Source organism: Schistocerca americana, chromosome 2 (genome assembly GCF_021461395.2).
Source record: "Schistocerca americana isolate TAMUIC-IGC-003095 chromosome 2, iqSchAmer2.1, whole genome shotgun sequence".
Classification (NCBI taxonomy): domain Eukaryota; kingdom Metazoa; phylum Arthropoda; class Insecta; order Orthoptera; family Acrididae; genus Schistocerca; species Schistocerca americana.
The window spans coordinates 900,969,850-900,986,966 of record NC_060120.1 but is presented as its reverse complement, the minus strand read 5'-3'; the positions used below and the strand labels follow the sequence as shown (position 1 = coordinate 900,986,966).

The 17,117-nt window shown below is 39.3% G+C and overlaps 1 protein-coding gene across 1 annotated transcript in view; it reads left to right on the top strand.

Annotated features, from left to right (window-relative positions):
* The window catches only part of LOC124596244 (elongator complex protein 3), an 87,416-nt gene that overhangs the window by 57,320 nt on the left and 12,979 nt on the right, over window positions 1-17,117 (top strand). The window contains exons 7-8 of the mRNA XM_047135311.1: window positions 12,819-12,951; window positions 13,033-13,160. Coding sequence (XP_046991267.1) covers window positions 12,819-12,951; window positions 13,033-13,160 — 261 coding nt within the window. The remainder of the gene's footprint in view (window positions 1-12,818; window positions 12,952-13,032; window positions 13,161-17,117) is intronic.

The window sequence follows — 17,117 nt, the reverse complement described above, 5'->3', positions numbered from 1 at the left end:
ACGGTTTCAAGTATTTAGGATGCATATTCTCACAGGATGGCAACATAGTGAAAGAACTGGAAGCGAGGTGTAGCAAAGCTAATGCAGTGAGCGCTCAGCTACGATCTACTCTCTTCTGCAAGAAGGAAGTCAGTACCAAGACTAAGTTATCTGTGAACCGTTCAATCTTTCGACCAACTTTGTTGTATGGGAGCGAAAGCTGGGTGGATTCAGGTTACCTTATCAACAAGGTTGAGGTTACGGATATGAAAGTAGCTAGAATGATTGCAGGTACTAGTAGATGGGAACAATGGCAGGAGGTTGTCCACAACGAGGAAATCAAAGAAAAACTGGGAATGAACTCTATAGATGTAGCAGTCAGGATGAACAGGCTTAGATGGTGGGGTCATGTTACATGCATGGGAGAAGCAAGGTTACCCAAGAGATTCATGGGTTCAGCAGTAGAGGGTAGGAGGAGTTGGGGCAGACCAAGGAGAAGGTACCTGGATTCGGTTAAGAATGGTTTTGAAGTAATAGGTTTAACATCAGAAGAGGCACTAATGTTAGCACTGAATAGGGGATCATGGAGGAATTTTATAAGAGGACTATGCTCCAGACTGAACGCTGAAAGGCATAATCAGTCTTAAATGATGATGATGATGATGATGATGATGATGATGATGATATTTGAAATATGTTGCATGGGATTTCACCCTCGTAGGGAAAGAAAGAAGCTGTACTTGATTGATACCATAAGCTGAATTGCTTGAATTGTTGGAGGCATTGAAAGTGTGGAATAATAATAGTTTTGTGCTTCATGTGTGAAGCTCAGTGTGTTTTTTTTAATTATAACTGTTTGAATTATTCTTCCAGTTGGTGTGGATATAATGTATTTAAAATCACTTGCTTGCTTACAAAAAATGTAACCTAACATATTTGTATTTAAAGAAGAAAAAATGAGAGTTGCTTGAGAAACATCTGAAATGGAGCGAAAATCAGACATTAAGTTAAAGTGCAGCAGTATTCCCAACATCGAGACATATTGTACGTTAAAATCGCCTGCCACATTTTTCTGTCTGTATGCGTAGGCTAATCTCAGAAACTACTGTAATCATTTCAGTACAGTTTTTTTTTTAAAAAATAGATAGACTGATTCAAGACGAAGATTTGTGTATATAATTTATTACCGCTACACCATACAAGTCATCCGGCTTCAGTTACTTAGTGCTACGCATAGGAAGCCATGATTGGTTGCTAGTTTATTGTACTTCCACATCTATTACTGATAGTTTACAAACCATTTTAGTCTGTGGTAGAAGTTAGGTGCCCGTGTCATATGCCTTCCTTCTTATTTAAATTTTTTGCATCCCCATCTATACTCCAAATTATTGGGATCAGACAAAACTACTTTCATCTGGGTGTAACTGTGGGTTCTTTGATTATATTTGGAGAAGGCTCATCAAGCTAGAACACATACAATATTAGTTCAATTTATTACATAAATGAATAAAAAATTTACTTAACTGTTCTTTGCCACAGGATTGCTTGATAATTTACAGTTGTCATTGACTATAAAGGCATCACTTGATGCACAGATTAACAAACCATTCTCTTGGGGTACAAAGTTCAACCTTTACAACAGTAAAAGTTCATCTGAAACTTTAACAACTTATTGGTGCTATTCTGTGATGTTGATTGCTGTACAAGTCTCAGATTGAGGAGAACTCTTGCATGCTTGAGATTGTATTGACCTCAGTACAAGGGCTTTTTGTTGCTGAGAAGGATGCGTGTCTTATGGAGCGCCTCCCATACATTGTTGCGGATTATAATGAGCCCTTGCTAATGTCTGCGGTATCAGTTCATTTTGCCACCCTTGTCATGGCACAATGGTCTCTGGACGATACCACACAAACATCTTTGTGTGGTGTGTGGTAGGGGGTGCCTTGGGGGGCCACAATTCTGTCCGGACTGTTGGAGATGGCGGTCGTGTGTGTGACGTGTGTTTGCTTTTATGAATGAATGTACATGTGTTGCCTTTCCTGATGAAGGTTGTGACCAAAAACTAATGTATAAGTGTCTTTTAGTTGTGACTGTCTGCAGCTTAATGTGTCATCTTTATTATAAGTAGCAGTCTATCTTTTTCCTTACATTGTTAATTTTTGTCCTTTCTCATTTATCCTTCTGCAGCCTTCTACTCCCAATACTTTTTCATACACTTCTCTTTCCTTGCTCACATGTGCATTTAGATCTCCCATGTTGACGATCTTCTGTCTGGTTGGTCCTCTCTCCATTTCCTCTTCAAAGTCCTCCTCTTCCTTAGCTGAACATCCAACTTGTGGTACATATGTGTTGAATTTTCATATCCTTCCCTTTCACTTTCACTCTTACTCTTTCCATCATTATCCTGTCACGTATTCCCTTTAATTCCACTTTCAACCCTCTTTTTGTAACTATTGCCAGTCCATGTCTTCCTTCCTCATTTCCCCTCAGGCACAGCCTATATCCCTACCTCAATTTCCTACTTCCCTCACACTTCCACTTGATTTCAGACAATCCTAGTACATCATCTCCTCTTATTCATTGAGACCACCACCTTCTCCACCTTCCCTGTTAGCGTCTACATATTCAGTGTACCCAATCTCAGTGCTTGTAAATTTCTGGGTCATCTTCCATTCCTTTCTTTCTGAGCCTTGTTCCATATTTGAAAGCATGTATTTCATCCACTGCTGGCTTGCTGGGCCTATTGTAGCTGTATTTGCTATCTGAGTTTTACCTGTGTGTTTGGTCCACAGAAGATATTTAATTCTACAAAAGTAGAATCATTCTGCAATGGTTCTACAAAGCAGGAGCATGTTATGATAGTGGGTGGAGCAGGAAACAGTATTGATAGGGATCAGGGCTACAATATTGAATGTGACCTGTTAAAAATAGCATTTGCAACAAACAATATAAACATTGGCTTGGTTCCTGCTTTCATGTGGTATGATTGACCCCAATTGAACAGCTCTGTCAGGAGGGTTAGATCAGATCAGCTCTGTCAGGAGGTTAGATCAGCTGCTTCAGACGGCTAGTTTTCAGACGTAGGTGTGGTTCCTGTTGATGCTATTGGTAGGTGGAACTCTACAAGGCATGACCTGCATCTCAGTGGCAAAGGGAAGGGTAAATTGGCTGGGATGATAGCAAAATCTTTAAGGGGGAAGGGGGCACTGAAACTCAAGGGAGTATGTATTTTTAGGCTAAGATCAGTGTCCAATGATTCAACATTGAATAAATTAAGCTTAATGAGAAGCTCATACAGGCAGGTACCAGAGTATATGAGGTTCTTGTTTGTTTAGAAGGTTTCGAAACTGAGTGTGGAATAGATGTACTATGCCTGTCTGAAATGAAGTGGGATATAAGCTTTCAGCACACGTAAGTAGAAATGCTATGGAGAGAGGAGGTGGGTGCTTAAACTAGATAATGGTACTTTTCTAATTGTAGCTGTGTATAGGTCCCCATTGGGAAATTTTTGGCTATTTCTGAAAAACTTGGATTCCTTGTTGTGCCATCTGTCATATAGAGGGAAGCAAATTATTGTTTGTGTGGATTTCACTGTAGATTTTCTGAAAGAATCTGATAGAAAGCACAACTTGAAGTATTACTTGGTTCTTTCAGTTTGATATCTTTTATTGACTTTCCTACTTGGGTACTAAAGGAAAGCAGCACACAGATAGATAATGTTTTTATAGACCAAAGTAGATTTAATCAAACCAAAACTTTTCTTGTTAAGAATGGTCTGTCTGATCATGGTGCACAGCTACTTGCAGTATATGACATAGCTCCACACAGTAATGCATGACATAGCTCCACACAGTAATGCAAAACAGTCCTCCACAATAGTGCATTCAGTTAATGATTTAACAGTTGCAAATTTTGGGAAAAGCTTGCAACAGTTAGAATGGGATGAGGTGTACAAGGGACTTGATGCTAATATAAAATTTAACTTATTTCATGATACCTTTGTGAGTATATTTGGAAACAGTTTCCCTAAGAAAACAGTAAAATATAATTGTAAGAAACCATCCAAAAAGCCATGGCTGACAAAAAGGATAAAAATGACCTGTAAATGGAAAAGGGAAATGTATCTTACAGCTAGGAGGAGTAATGGCTCAGAAACAGTCAAATTTTATAAGAACTGCTGCACTGTATTAAGAAAAGTTATTAAAATGTCCTGGAGTCTGTGCATTGTGCCTGAGATTAGCGCCTTTGATAATAAAATTGAAGCAATTTGAAATATTCTTAAAAGGGAAACAGGGCAACCTAGAGTGCAGAAGACTGTATTTCTATCAGTCTCAATGAAAAGTTCGTTAGCAAAAAGTCAGAAGTAGAAAATATTTTTAATAATCATTTTTAAGTGTTGGAGAGAAAATAGGATCCAGTGTTCATTAGAAAAAACAAGGCTGTATATGGAAGAGGCAATACCTATGCAATTTGATAACATTGAAATTTAACATACCTCCCCTACTGAAATTAGGAAAATACTAAATTCACTCAAAATAAAAGCTCATGGAATCTATGTTATTTGAACAGAGTACTAAAAGCTTGATGCCAACAGATAAGTAGGATTCTCAGCAACATATGTAGTAGCTCACTGAAACAGGGCATTTTTCTGAATAGATTGAAATATGCTGTTGTTAAACCATTGTGTAAAAAAGGGAACAGGTCTGATGCTAACAACTACTGCCCAATCTCACTTTTGACAGCTTTATCCAAAATTCTTGAAAAAGTAATGTATTCAAGATTAACTTCACATATTTGTAAAAATGAAGTACTAACAAAATGCCAGTTTGGTTTTCAGAAAGGCTTTCCAACAGAAAATGCTATACAGGCTTTCACTGATCAAATATTAAATGCTCTGAATAACTGAACATCACTTATTGTTATTTTTTGTGGCTGCGTTAATCATAAAATTCTTCTAGATAAACTTGAGAATTGTGGTATGGATGGGACAGTGTACAAATTGCGTAATTCATATTTAACTGGAAGAAAGCAGAAGGTTTAAATCAACACTACAGATAGTCTGCAAAAATCAGCAGTCATTTAACTGGGGGGTTATCAAGAATGGTGTCCCACAGGTTCAGTCTTAGGTCCACTACTGTTCTTAATATATATCAATGCCTCACCACTGTATATTCATGAAAATGCAAAGTTAGTTCTTTGTGCTGATGATATAGGTGTAATAATCACACCCAACAAGCAAGCATTAGCTGAGGAAATTGTAAATAGTGTCTTTCAGAAAATTACTAAGTGTTTCTCTGCAAATTGATCCTCACTAAATTTTAAGCAAACACAGTATATACAGTTCTTTTCAGTAAATGGCGTAACACATTGATAAACATAGACTTTGAACAGAAGTCTGTTGCTAAGGCAGACTATTCAAAATTTCTGTGTCTGTACATTGGAGAAATTGAATTAGGAGGAACACACTGACTGTGCCGAAACGTTTAGGTGATAAGCATAGCAGTAAATTAGCCTGTGATGCCTGTTTTCATGCACTGCTTTCATATGGCATCAAATTTTGGGTAATTCATCATTAAGAGAAAAGTATTCATTACACACATTCATGTAGTCAGAGTAACAGCTGGAGCCACCCAAGATCACCTTGCAGACATTTATTAAAGAAACTCAGGATATTCACAGTACCTGTTGTTGTTGTTGTTGTTGTTGTTGTTGTTGTTGTCTTCAGTCCAGAGACTGGTTTGATGCACCTCTCCATGCTTTTCTATCCTGTGCAAGCTTCTTCATCTCCCAGTATCTACTGCAACCTACATCCTTCTGAATCTGCTTAGTTTATTCACCTCTTGGTCTCCCTCTACAATTTTTACCCTCCATGCTGCCCTCCAATACTAAATTGGTAATCCCTTGATGTCTCAGAACATGTCCTACCAACCGATCCCTTCTCCTAGTCAAGTTGTGCCACAAATTTCTCCTCTCCCCAATTCTGTTCAGTACCTCCTCATTAGTTATGTGATCTACCCATCTAATCTTCAGCATTCTTCTGTAGCACCACATTTCGAAAGCTTCTGTTCTCTTCTTGTCCAAACTATTTATCGTCCATGTTTCGCTTCCATACATGGCTACACTCCATACAAATACTTTCAGAAACAACTTCCTGACACTTAACTCTATACTCGATGTTAACAAATTTCTCTTCTTCAGAAATGCTTTCCGCGCCATTGCCAGTCTACATTTTATATCCTCTCTACTTCAACCATCATCAGTTATTTTGCTCTCCAAATAACAAAACTCATTTACTACTTTAAGTGTCTCATTTCCTAATCTAATTCCCTCAGCATCACCTGACTTAACTCGACTACATTCCATTATCCTCATTTTGCTTTTGTTGATGTTCATCTTATATCCTCCTTTCAAGACACTGTCCATTCCATTCAGCTGCTTTTCCAAGTCCTTTGCTGTTTCTGATAGAATTACAATGTCATTGGCGAACCTCAAAGTTTTAATTTCTTCTCCATGGATCTTAATTTCTATTCTGAATTTTTCTTTTGTTTCCTTTACTGCGTGCTCAATGTACAGATTGAATAATATCGAGGATAGGCTACAACCCTGTCTCACTCCCTTCCCAACCACTGCTTCCCTTTCATGCCCCTAGACTCTTATAATTGCCATCTGGTTTCTGTACAAATTGTAAATTTGCTCCCTGTATTTTACACCTGCCACCTTCAGAATTTGAAAGAGAGTATTCCTGTCAACATCGTGAAAAGCTTTCTCTACCCATTCTTCTTCTACTGTATTTCTTTCCCCCATTCCTGTCAATCATTCTCTTATGTTCTCCCTGAAACACTCTGGTTCTGTCAGTTTATCCAGTTCCCATCTCCTTAAATTCCCACCTTTTTGCAGTTTCTTCAGTTTTAATCAACAGTTCATAATCAATAGAGTGTGGTCAGAGTCCCCATCTGCCCCTGGAAATGTCTTACAGTTTAAAACCTGGTTCCTAAATCTCTTTCTTACCATTGTATAATCTATCTGAAACCTTCCAGTATCTCCAGGCCTCTTTCATGATTCTTGAACCAAGTGTTAGCTATGATTAAATTATGCTCTGTGCAGAATTCTACCAGGCGGCTTTCTCTTTCATTTCTTACCCCTGTTACATATTCACCTATTATGTTTCCTTCTCTTCCTTAAAGAATAATTTCTTTTATCTCATCATACGTTTCGTCAATCTTTTCGTCATCTGCAGAGCTAGTTGGCAAATAAACTTGTACTACTGTGGTAGGTGTAGGCTTTGTGTCTATCTTGGCCACAACAATGTGTTCCCTGTGCTGTTTGTATTAGCTTACCTGCACTCCTATTTTTTTATTCATTATTAAACCTACTCCAGCATTACCCCTGTTTGATTTTGTATTTATAACCCTGTATTCACCTGACCAGTAGTCTTGTTCCTCCTGCCACTGAACTTCACTAGTTCCCACTATATCTAACTTTAACGTATCCATTTCCCTTTTTAAATTTTCTAACCTACCTGTCCGATTAAGGGATCTGACATTCCATTCTACGATCCGTAGAACGCCAATTTTCTTTATCCTGATAACGACGTCATCCTGAGTAGTCCCCGCCCGGAGATCCGAATGGGGGACTATTTTACCTCCGGAATATTTTAGCCAAGAGGACGCCATCAGCATTTAACCATACAGTAAAGCTGCATGCCCTCGGGAAAAACTATGGCTGTAGTTCCCCGATGATTTCAGCTACTCTCAGTACCAGCACAGCAAGGCAGGTTTGGTTAGTGTTACAAGGCCAAATCAGTCAATCATTCAAACTGTTGCCCCTGCAACTACTGAATAGGCTGCTGCCCCTCTTCAGGAACCACACATTTGTGTGGCCTCTCAACAGATACCTCTCTATTGTGGTTGCACCTATGGTACGGCTATCTGCATTGCTTAGACACGCAAGCCTCCCCACCAACAGCAAGGTCCATGGTTCATGGTTTACAATACATATATTCACTTACTAAATTTATTATTAATAAGCCATTCTAATTCAAAAATAACAGCAACTTCAACTCTAGAAGAAAGTATGATCTTCGCTATTCTTGGTTAAATCTGACTTTGTCACAGGAAAGGTTGAATTATGCTGTCACAAAATCTTTGGTCATTTACCAAATAGCATTAAAAGACTGACAAAGAGCCAACTATTATTTAAAAACAAATTAAAAGAATTTCTGAATGACAACTCCTACTCAATAAATGAATTTTTAGATATGAAGTAGTAATTGAAAAAAAATTAATAAAAATTAAAAAACAATCATGTTAAGAAAATTTATGTTAAATTGACACGTTCCACATCATTATGTCGTATTCATGATCTATTGAGACACTGTTAATGTAATGTAACAGCCAGGAGCTGCTGATGAGCATTCCCCATTTTCTCATCTAGGGACATGTTCCCTGGTTTAATAATTTTCTAAATACTTTTGGTCTTGTTCTTGGAGTGTTTTATTTTTTGTGCTTATTACTTGGGTTTTGGTTTTTTAATGACAGAGTCAATGATTTTTCATCACTGAGGGTGCTGTAATTTCTAATCTTGACCACAGTTTATTCTGTGAATTATGTAGAACTCTCTCCCCCTACCACATGACACATAAATCCCAGGAGTTATCTACCATTTATCTTCGCTGTTGTTCAATTTTGCTCTTATTTATTTTAGGGGAAAACAAGACAAAGTGCTATGGGATTATGTTTAAGAAAGTTAAATTTTTCATTAATACCGTCTACGTTATAAATTACACCTGTACTATCGTTCCACAATTTCTCTCTATAAATTATGTGTGAGTCATTGTTTGTGATTCTGCAATACAATACATTTCTTCTACAATTGTACCATTAAATTTTGATGTTATCATTGACTGCCACGGTCAGATCAACCATTAATTCTTCTGTTTTACGCCTAAATGACTGCAAGGTACTGGATCTACAAGCAAATTGTTAGCAGCTGTTGCACTATTCTTTCAATCCAATAAGGAATTTTTCTGTTGAAAATAACCCATCCTCGAACAGTATTATCTGGTAGTAAATCAAATTTACAGGTTTCCACAAACAATGATTTTCCTGCTACACCTGCAGAACCTGCTTAAAACTATTCTGCTTTATGAAGCTTAAGATACTTTCTGCCATTGGCCTGTAAACTGTGTGTTTTCTGCTCCATTATTGTGGCATAGCATTGAAAGTAAGTGTTCAGTACAGTATTCGTTAACCTGAATGGCCTGGTACTTAACACCTTTTTTATATGTATTTAGTCATGCCCCCTTTCTTCTTGTTGGTTCTGTGATATACGATACTAGCTTGTATCCAACAGGATGAGTCTGCACAGTTTTCAGTGATTTCCATGTGACTTTGTATTATGCACAAGTGTTCTCAAATCCCATGTACTGTTTCATTTCTACATCTACATACATACTCTGCAAGCCACCATAAGGCACACAGTGAAGGGTACCTCGTACCACTACCAGTCATTCCGTTTCCTATCCCACTCGTATATGAGGCGAAGGAAAGATGATTGTCTACATATCTTATGAATGAGTCCTGATTTCCCTTATCTTCACTGTCCTTATGTGAGATGCAAGTTGCTGGCATTAGAATCCCTCTGCAGTTAGCCACAAGTGTCAGTTATCTAATCTTCCTCAATAGTGCTTCACAAAAAGAACACCTTCTTCTGCCAAGGATTCCAATTTGAGATCACAGAGCAGTTCCATAATACTTGCTTGCTTGTTAAGTGAAACTACTAGCAGTACACCCTTGATTCGGTTCGAAGTGTTTCTTTAATCAGATGGAATGGGGATCCCAAACACTAGTGTACTCCAGAACTGGTTGCATTAGTGCTCTATATGTGGTTTCCTCCTTAGATGAGCTACACTGTCCTAGAATTCTCCCAATAAACCAGTGACATCCATTCGCCTTCTCTGCTATCGACCTTACATGCTCATTCCATTTCATATGGCTTTACAGTGTTCCACATAGATATTTAATCTACGTGACTGTGTCAAGCAGCACACCATTGATACTATATTCAAACATTACAGGATTGTTTTCCCTACGCGTCTGCCTTTACATTTTTCGACATTTAGGCAAGCTGTCATTCATGACACCAAAGAGAAATTCTGTCCCAAGTCGTCCTGTCTCCTCCAGCAGTCAGTCAACAATGATACTTTCCCATACACTTTAGTGTCATCAGCAAACAGTCGCAGATTGCTGTTCGACCTATCTATCAGATTGTGTGTGTTCTTGGAGAAAAAGAGCATTCTATCACGCCTCATTGGTGAACTCTTGAACATGCCCTTGTCTCTGATGAGGACTTGCCATCCAAGACAGCATACTGGGTTTTATGACTTCAAGAGCCTTTGATCGGCTCACATATCAAAGAACCCATTCTATGTGCTCGGGACCTTAGTGAACAGTCAGCAGTGGGGCTTGGTGAACAGTCAGCAGTGGGGCACTGTGTCAGTCACTTTCTGGAAACCTAGGAATGTCGAACCTGCCTATTGTGCTTTAACCGTGGTTCTCTTGGCAGTCATGTGCTTTGAGTTGCGTTTGTGTGTGTGTGTGTGTGTCATCTAATTTTGACGAAGGCATTACTGGCCGAAAGCTATATTTGCAACAGCCTTTTTGTTGTGCTTATTTGCAACTCAGCATCTCCGCCATATGGCGAGTAGCAACTGCCCTTTTCACAATATTGTCCTTGGGATTTTGTGTGAGAAAAGGGTAAGCTGAGCTTTGAATGTGCAATTCTCTCTAAATCCCTACTGAATTGTGGGCAGAAACTTTTCTGTCTAAGGGAAATTTATTGTATTTCAACTTGGCATATGCTCAATAATTCTGCACCAAACTGATAAAGGTTTGTACTTTGCAGGTCTGTACTTCCTATATACAGGAGTCACCTGTTCTTTTTTTCTAATCACTTGGGACTTGGGCTGGGTGCGAGATTCATGATAAATGCAAGCTAAGTAAGGGGCCAATGCTGAAGAATACTCTCTGTAAAACCGAATTGGGATGCCAACCTGACTTGCTGACTTGGCCGCTTATTTGTTTCAGCTCTTTTAGTTGCTTCTCAACAACAGTGTTGCCAATTTCGGTTTTCATTTTGCTGACTGGATATGACAATAATTTTTTTTTTTTTTTTTTTTTTTTTTTTTTTTAAAAAGGCTCTTTGATATTCTGATGAAAGACCCTGAATCCATTTCCCGTAATATCTTTGGCTTTGTACAATCTGCTGTCACTATATTTATTATGCAGCTCTGTCTTTCAAATGCTTTTACAAAGGTGAAGTGAACACATTGGAAATCGCTTGTATAGGAAGGATACTGTTTTGATCAGTCATTGTCGCTTATATAATTAAGGTTGTGGTCCAAGCTGTTACTTGCACTTCCCTCTATTGCTATATGGTCTTCGTTTCCAGTATCCATCCCCAAAGAGCCTAAATCACAGGTGACATCATGGAGATCTGCACTTGGCTGAACCAGTTTCCCCTCTCTCATGGCTACCACTCAGCTAGAAGACATTTTCGGTCTTTTTAAAATTTGCCTTCTTACACATAGATTTCATACTTTCTGATTGCTTCAGAAGTCTTTGAAATATCAGAATGTTTTTGTCCTAAATATTCTTAGCTTCGAGGCTATTGCAGACAGCTAGACTAAAGCAGAACTTTCAGTTCTCTGGACTTTTCACCGATTTGTAAGGGATGACTGTTGTCCAGCCTACTAGTCTAGACCCAGCATTCGTACAGCAGACTGCAGCATGAAAAAGTCTAAATCCTCTGGCGTCACTATCAAATCAGCTGGAAATTCTGAGATAAACTGCTCTTTTTCTAGCACTGTGCAGCAGTAGTGGCAATCACTATCTGCAGAAGTGGCCAGAATCATTGCTTGTATAAGTGATATTACAACATCCCACATGAAAACACTGACGTTCCTCACTGATTGCCATTTCTGATGATTCTGTGGCAATTTGCCGACTTGTCCATTGTTCAGTCAAGATATTTGGTTATTTTGAAAACAGATTTTCTGGTTAGGTGTTTAAAAATGAGCATTGTTTAGTGACAATTGTGTTGTGTAATTTAAATGTACCATATCTGTTAAGCTAAATATTTTGTGTAATGATATATGATGATATGAAATATAAATAGTCTAGATTTCTGAAGTTCCAAATACTTGAAGAAACCTGAATGATCTAATTGACAATAGTATCTTTATATCAACAAAAATAATCAACTCTTTAAAATATAATAGTATAGAGAAAAAAGTCTACTCACCAAGCACCAGCAGTACAAGAAAACATGTATAAAGGTTAATTAAATGTGCAAGCTTTCGAAGCCAGTGGCTTCCTTTCCTGGTAGAAGGGTTGAAGGGGAAGAAAAGGAATGATGGAAAAGGCTTGGTGAGATTTAAGAAATGGTGAGAGTACATAAAAGTTGCCCACAACACCAGGTCAGGGGAGACTTACTAGAAAGGATGAGAAGGAAATGTCAATGTTCAGCAGATTTGAATGATGAAGCAAGCAAAAATAAATAAAAATTTCGTTACCTTTATCCCATCTGGTAAGCCTTCCATGACCCAAGGTTCCAGGAAACTTTTACACAACTCTACCTGTTTCCTATACCTCACCAGTCCTTTTCCTTCATTCCTCTTCTGTCCCCTTCAATCCTTCTACCAGAAGAATGAGCCACTGGCTCCGAAAGCTTGCACATTTTCTTAACTTTTATATGTGTTATCTCCCACTGCCACTTGGTGTGCAGTATCTTTTTTGTATGACAAATATGTGTTTCCCCAAACGGCATTTATCTAATTGCAGCTCTGGAGTTGAACATGGGAATTTGAGAGAACTGGCCTTAGCGAGAATGAAGGATCTAGGTACTAGTTGTCGAGACGTTAGAACAAGGGAGGTTGGGATACAAGAAATTCATCACAAAGTTCGACCCTATGAGGTAAATTTTTAATCTGGATTTGTGTACTTATTCTCATGTTTTTCTGCATTAGTGTTTATCACTTCCTGATCTTATTTTCAGGTAGAACTGATTAGAAGAGATTATGTTGCAAATGGTGACTGGGAAACATTTCTGTCCTATGAAGATCCCGAGCAAGATATCCTTGTTGGTCTTCTTCGCTTGCGAAAGTGCTCAGAGGAAACATTTAGGTAATGAAATTTTTATTTCTTCTTGATTCACACATGCAGCAGGAAAATTTATAGTATGAATTGTCACAAATATTAGGCTGCTGCAATTTAAGCTGTGCTCTTGGATCCCAGCCTAACTGCACTGTGGGAAACTGCATCAAGTTTCTTTTGTGGGAGAGAGGGGGTGTAGAAGAACAGGTAAATATTTGGACATTCAAGAATATAAAAGTCATTGTTTCACTCAAAGCAATTTAAGCTGTACTCTTACTGCCCACCCTAACTACCCAAAACTATATATATATATATATATATACACACACACACACACACACACACACACACACACACACACACACACACACACACACAAAGATGAGGTGACTTACCGAAATGTCTGCTTGTGTCTGTATGTGTGGATGGATATGTGCGTGTGTGCGAGTGTATACCTGTCCTTTTTTTCCCCCTAAGGTAAGTCTTTCCGCTCCCGGGATTGGAATGACTCCTTACCCTCTCCCTTAAAACCCACTTCCTTTCGTCTTCCCCTCTCCTTCCCTCTTTCCTGATGAGGCAACAGTTTGTTGCGAAAGCTTGAATTTTGTGTGTATGTTTGTGTTTGTTTGTGTGTCTATCGACCTGCCAGCGCTTTTGTTCGGTAAGTCACCTCATCTTTGTTTTTATATATAATTTTTCCCACGTGGAATGTTTCATTCCATTATATAGGGTGTTTCAAAAATGACCGGTATATTTGAAATGGCAATAAAAACTAAACGAGCAGCGATAGAAATACACCGTTTGTTGCAATATGCTTGGGACAACAGTACATTTTCAGGCGGACAAACTTTCGAAATTACAGTAGTTACAATTTTCAACAACAGATGGCGCTGCGGTCTGGGAAACTCTATAGTACGATATTTTCCACATATCCACCATGCGTAGCAATAATATGGCGTAGTCTCTGAATGAAATTACCCGAAACCTTTGACAACGTGTCTGGCGGAATGGCTTCACATGCAGATGAGATGTACTGCTTCAGCTGTTCAATTGTTTCTGGATTCTGGCGGTACACTTGGTCTTTCAAGTGTCCCCACAGAAAGAAGTCACCAGGGTTCATGTCTGGCGAATAGGGAGGCCAATCCACGCCGCCTCCTGTATGTTTCGGATAGCCCAAAGCAATCACACGATCATCGAAATATTCATTCAGGAAATTAAAGACGTCGGCCGTGCGATGTGGCCGGGCACCATCTTGCATAAACCACGAGGTGTTCGCAGTGTCGTCTAAGGCAGTTTGTACCGCCACAAATTCACGAAGAATGTCCAGATAGCGTGATGCAGTAATCGTTTCGGATCTGAAAAATGGGCCAATGATTCCTTTGGAAGAAATGGCGGCCCAGACCAGTACTTTTTGAGGATGCAGGGACGATGGGACTGCAACATGGGGCTTTTCGGTTCCCCATATGCGCCAGTTCTGTTTATTGATGAAGCCGTCCAGGTAAAAATAAGCTTCGTCAGTAAACCAAATGCTGCCCACATGCATATCGCTGTCATCAATCCTGTGCACTATATCGTTAGCGAATGTCTCTCGTGCAGCAATGGTAGCGGCGCTGAGGGGTTGCCGTGTTTGAATTTTGTATGGGTAGAGGTGTAAACTCTGGCGCATGAGACGATACGTGGACGTTGGCGTCATTTGGACCGCAGCTGCAACACGGCGAACGGAAACCCGAGGCCGTTGTTGGATCACCTGCTGCACTAGCTGCGCGTTACCCTCTGTGGTTGCCGTATGTGGTCGCCCTACCTTTCCAGCACGTTCATCCGTCACGTTCCCAGTCCGTTGAAATTTTTCAAACAGATCCTTTATTGTATCGCTTTTCGGTCCTTTGGTTACATTAAACCTCCGTTGAAAACTTCGTCTTGTTGCAACAACACTGTGTTCTAGGCGGTGGAATTCCAACACCAGAAAAATCCTCTGTTCTAAGGAATAAACCATGTTGTCTACAGCACACTTGCACGTTGTGAACAGCACACGCTTACAGCAGAAAGACGACGTACAGAATGGCGCACCCACAGACTGCGTTGTCTTCTATATCTTTCACATCACTTGCAGCGCCATCTGTTGTTGAAAATTGTAACTACTGTAATTTCGAAAGTTTGTCCGCCTGAAAATGTACTGTTGTCCCAAGCATATTGCAACAAACGGTGTATTTCTATCGCTGCTCGTTTAGTTTTTATTGCCGTTTCAAATATACCGGTCATTTTTGAAACACCCTGTATGTGTATATATATATATATATATATATATATATATATATATATATACATACAGGGTGTTTCAAAAATGACCGGTATATATATATAAAAAAATAGAGGGGAAACATTCCACGTGGGAAAAATGTATCTAAAACAAAGATGATGTGACTTACCAAATGAAAGTGCTGGCAGGTCGATAGACACGCAAACAAACACATACATACACACAAAATTCAAGCTTTCGCAACAAACGGTTGCTTCATCAGGAAAGAGGGAAGGAGAGGGAAAGATGAAAGGATGTGGGCTTTAGCCTTTACAAATGTCTGCTTGTGTCTGTGTATGTACGGATGGATATGTGTGTGTGTGCGAGTGTATACCTGTCCTGTTTTTCCCCCTAAGGTAAGTCTTTCCGCTCCCGGGATTGGAATGACTCCTTACCCTCTCCCTTAAAACCCACATCCTTTCGTCTTTCCCTCTACTTCCCTCTTTCCTGATGAAGCAACCGTTTGTTGCGAAAGCTTGAATTTTGTGTGTATATTTGTGTGTCTATCGACCTGCCAGCACTTTCGTTTGGTAAGTCACATGATCTTTGTTTTATATAAAACAAAGATGATGTGACAGAGGGAAACATTCCACGTGGGAAAAATATATCTAAAAACAAAGATGATGTGACTCACCAAACGAAAGCACTGGCATGTCGATAGACACACAAACATACACACAAAATTCAAGCTTTTGCAACCAATGGTTGCTTCGTCAGGGTAGAGGGAAGGAGAGGGAAAGACGAAAGACGAAAGGATGTGGGTTTGTGTTTGTGTTTGTTTGTGTGTATCGACATGCCAGCACTTTCGTTTGGTAAGTCATATCATCTTTGGTTTTAGATATATGTATATATTTATATAATGGAAGGAAACATTCCACGTGGGAAAAATTATATATAAAAAAAGATGAGGTGACTTACCGAACAAAAGCGCTGGCAGGTCGATAGACACACAAACAAACACAAACATACACACAAAATTCAAGCTTTCGCAACAAACTGTTGCCTCATCAGGAAAGAGGGAAGGAGAGGGGAAGACGAAAGGAAGTGGGTTTTAAAGGAGAGGGTAAGGAGTCATTCCAATCCCGGGAGCGGAAAGACTTACCTTAGGGGGAAAAAAGGACAGGTATACACTCGCACACACGCACACGTGGATGGATATGTGCGTGTGTGCGAGTGTATACCTGTCCTTTTTTCCCCCTAAGGTAAGTCTTTCCGCTCCCGGGATTGGAATGACTCCTTACCCTCTCCTTTAAAACCCACTTCCTTTCGTCTTCCCCTCTCCTTCCCTCTTTCCTGATGAGGCAACAGTTTGTTGCGAAAGCTTGAATTTTGTGTGTCTATCGACCTGCCAGCGCTTTTGTTCGGTAAGTCACCTCATCTTTTTTTATATATAATATGTATATATTTATTTTGATACCACCAAAATTGCATGGGAAGACATAGCATTGACCATTTCTGTATTGTGTGTTTATTAATTTGTGTGTTTGCATGACAAAAAGTTGTGTTGTGATTGACTGACCAGATCACATGTTGCGTGTTTTCTGTGACTGGCTGACACAAGCAAATTACGCAGCTGCCATCTTGACTTCAGTGCTTCTGAACCTAATGTGCCGTATTTTATGGGTGTCGTATTCAACTTGTGTATTAAGAAACTATGCAGTTCTAGTGATACACCACAATAAAGAGCTCTC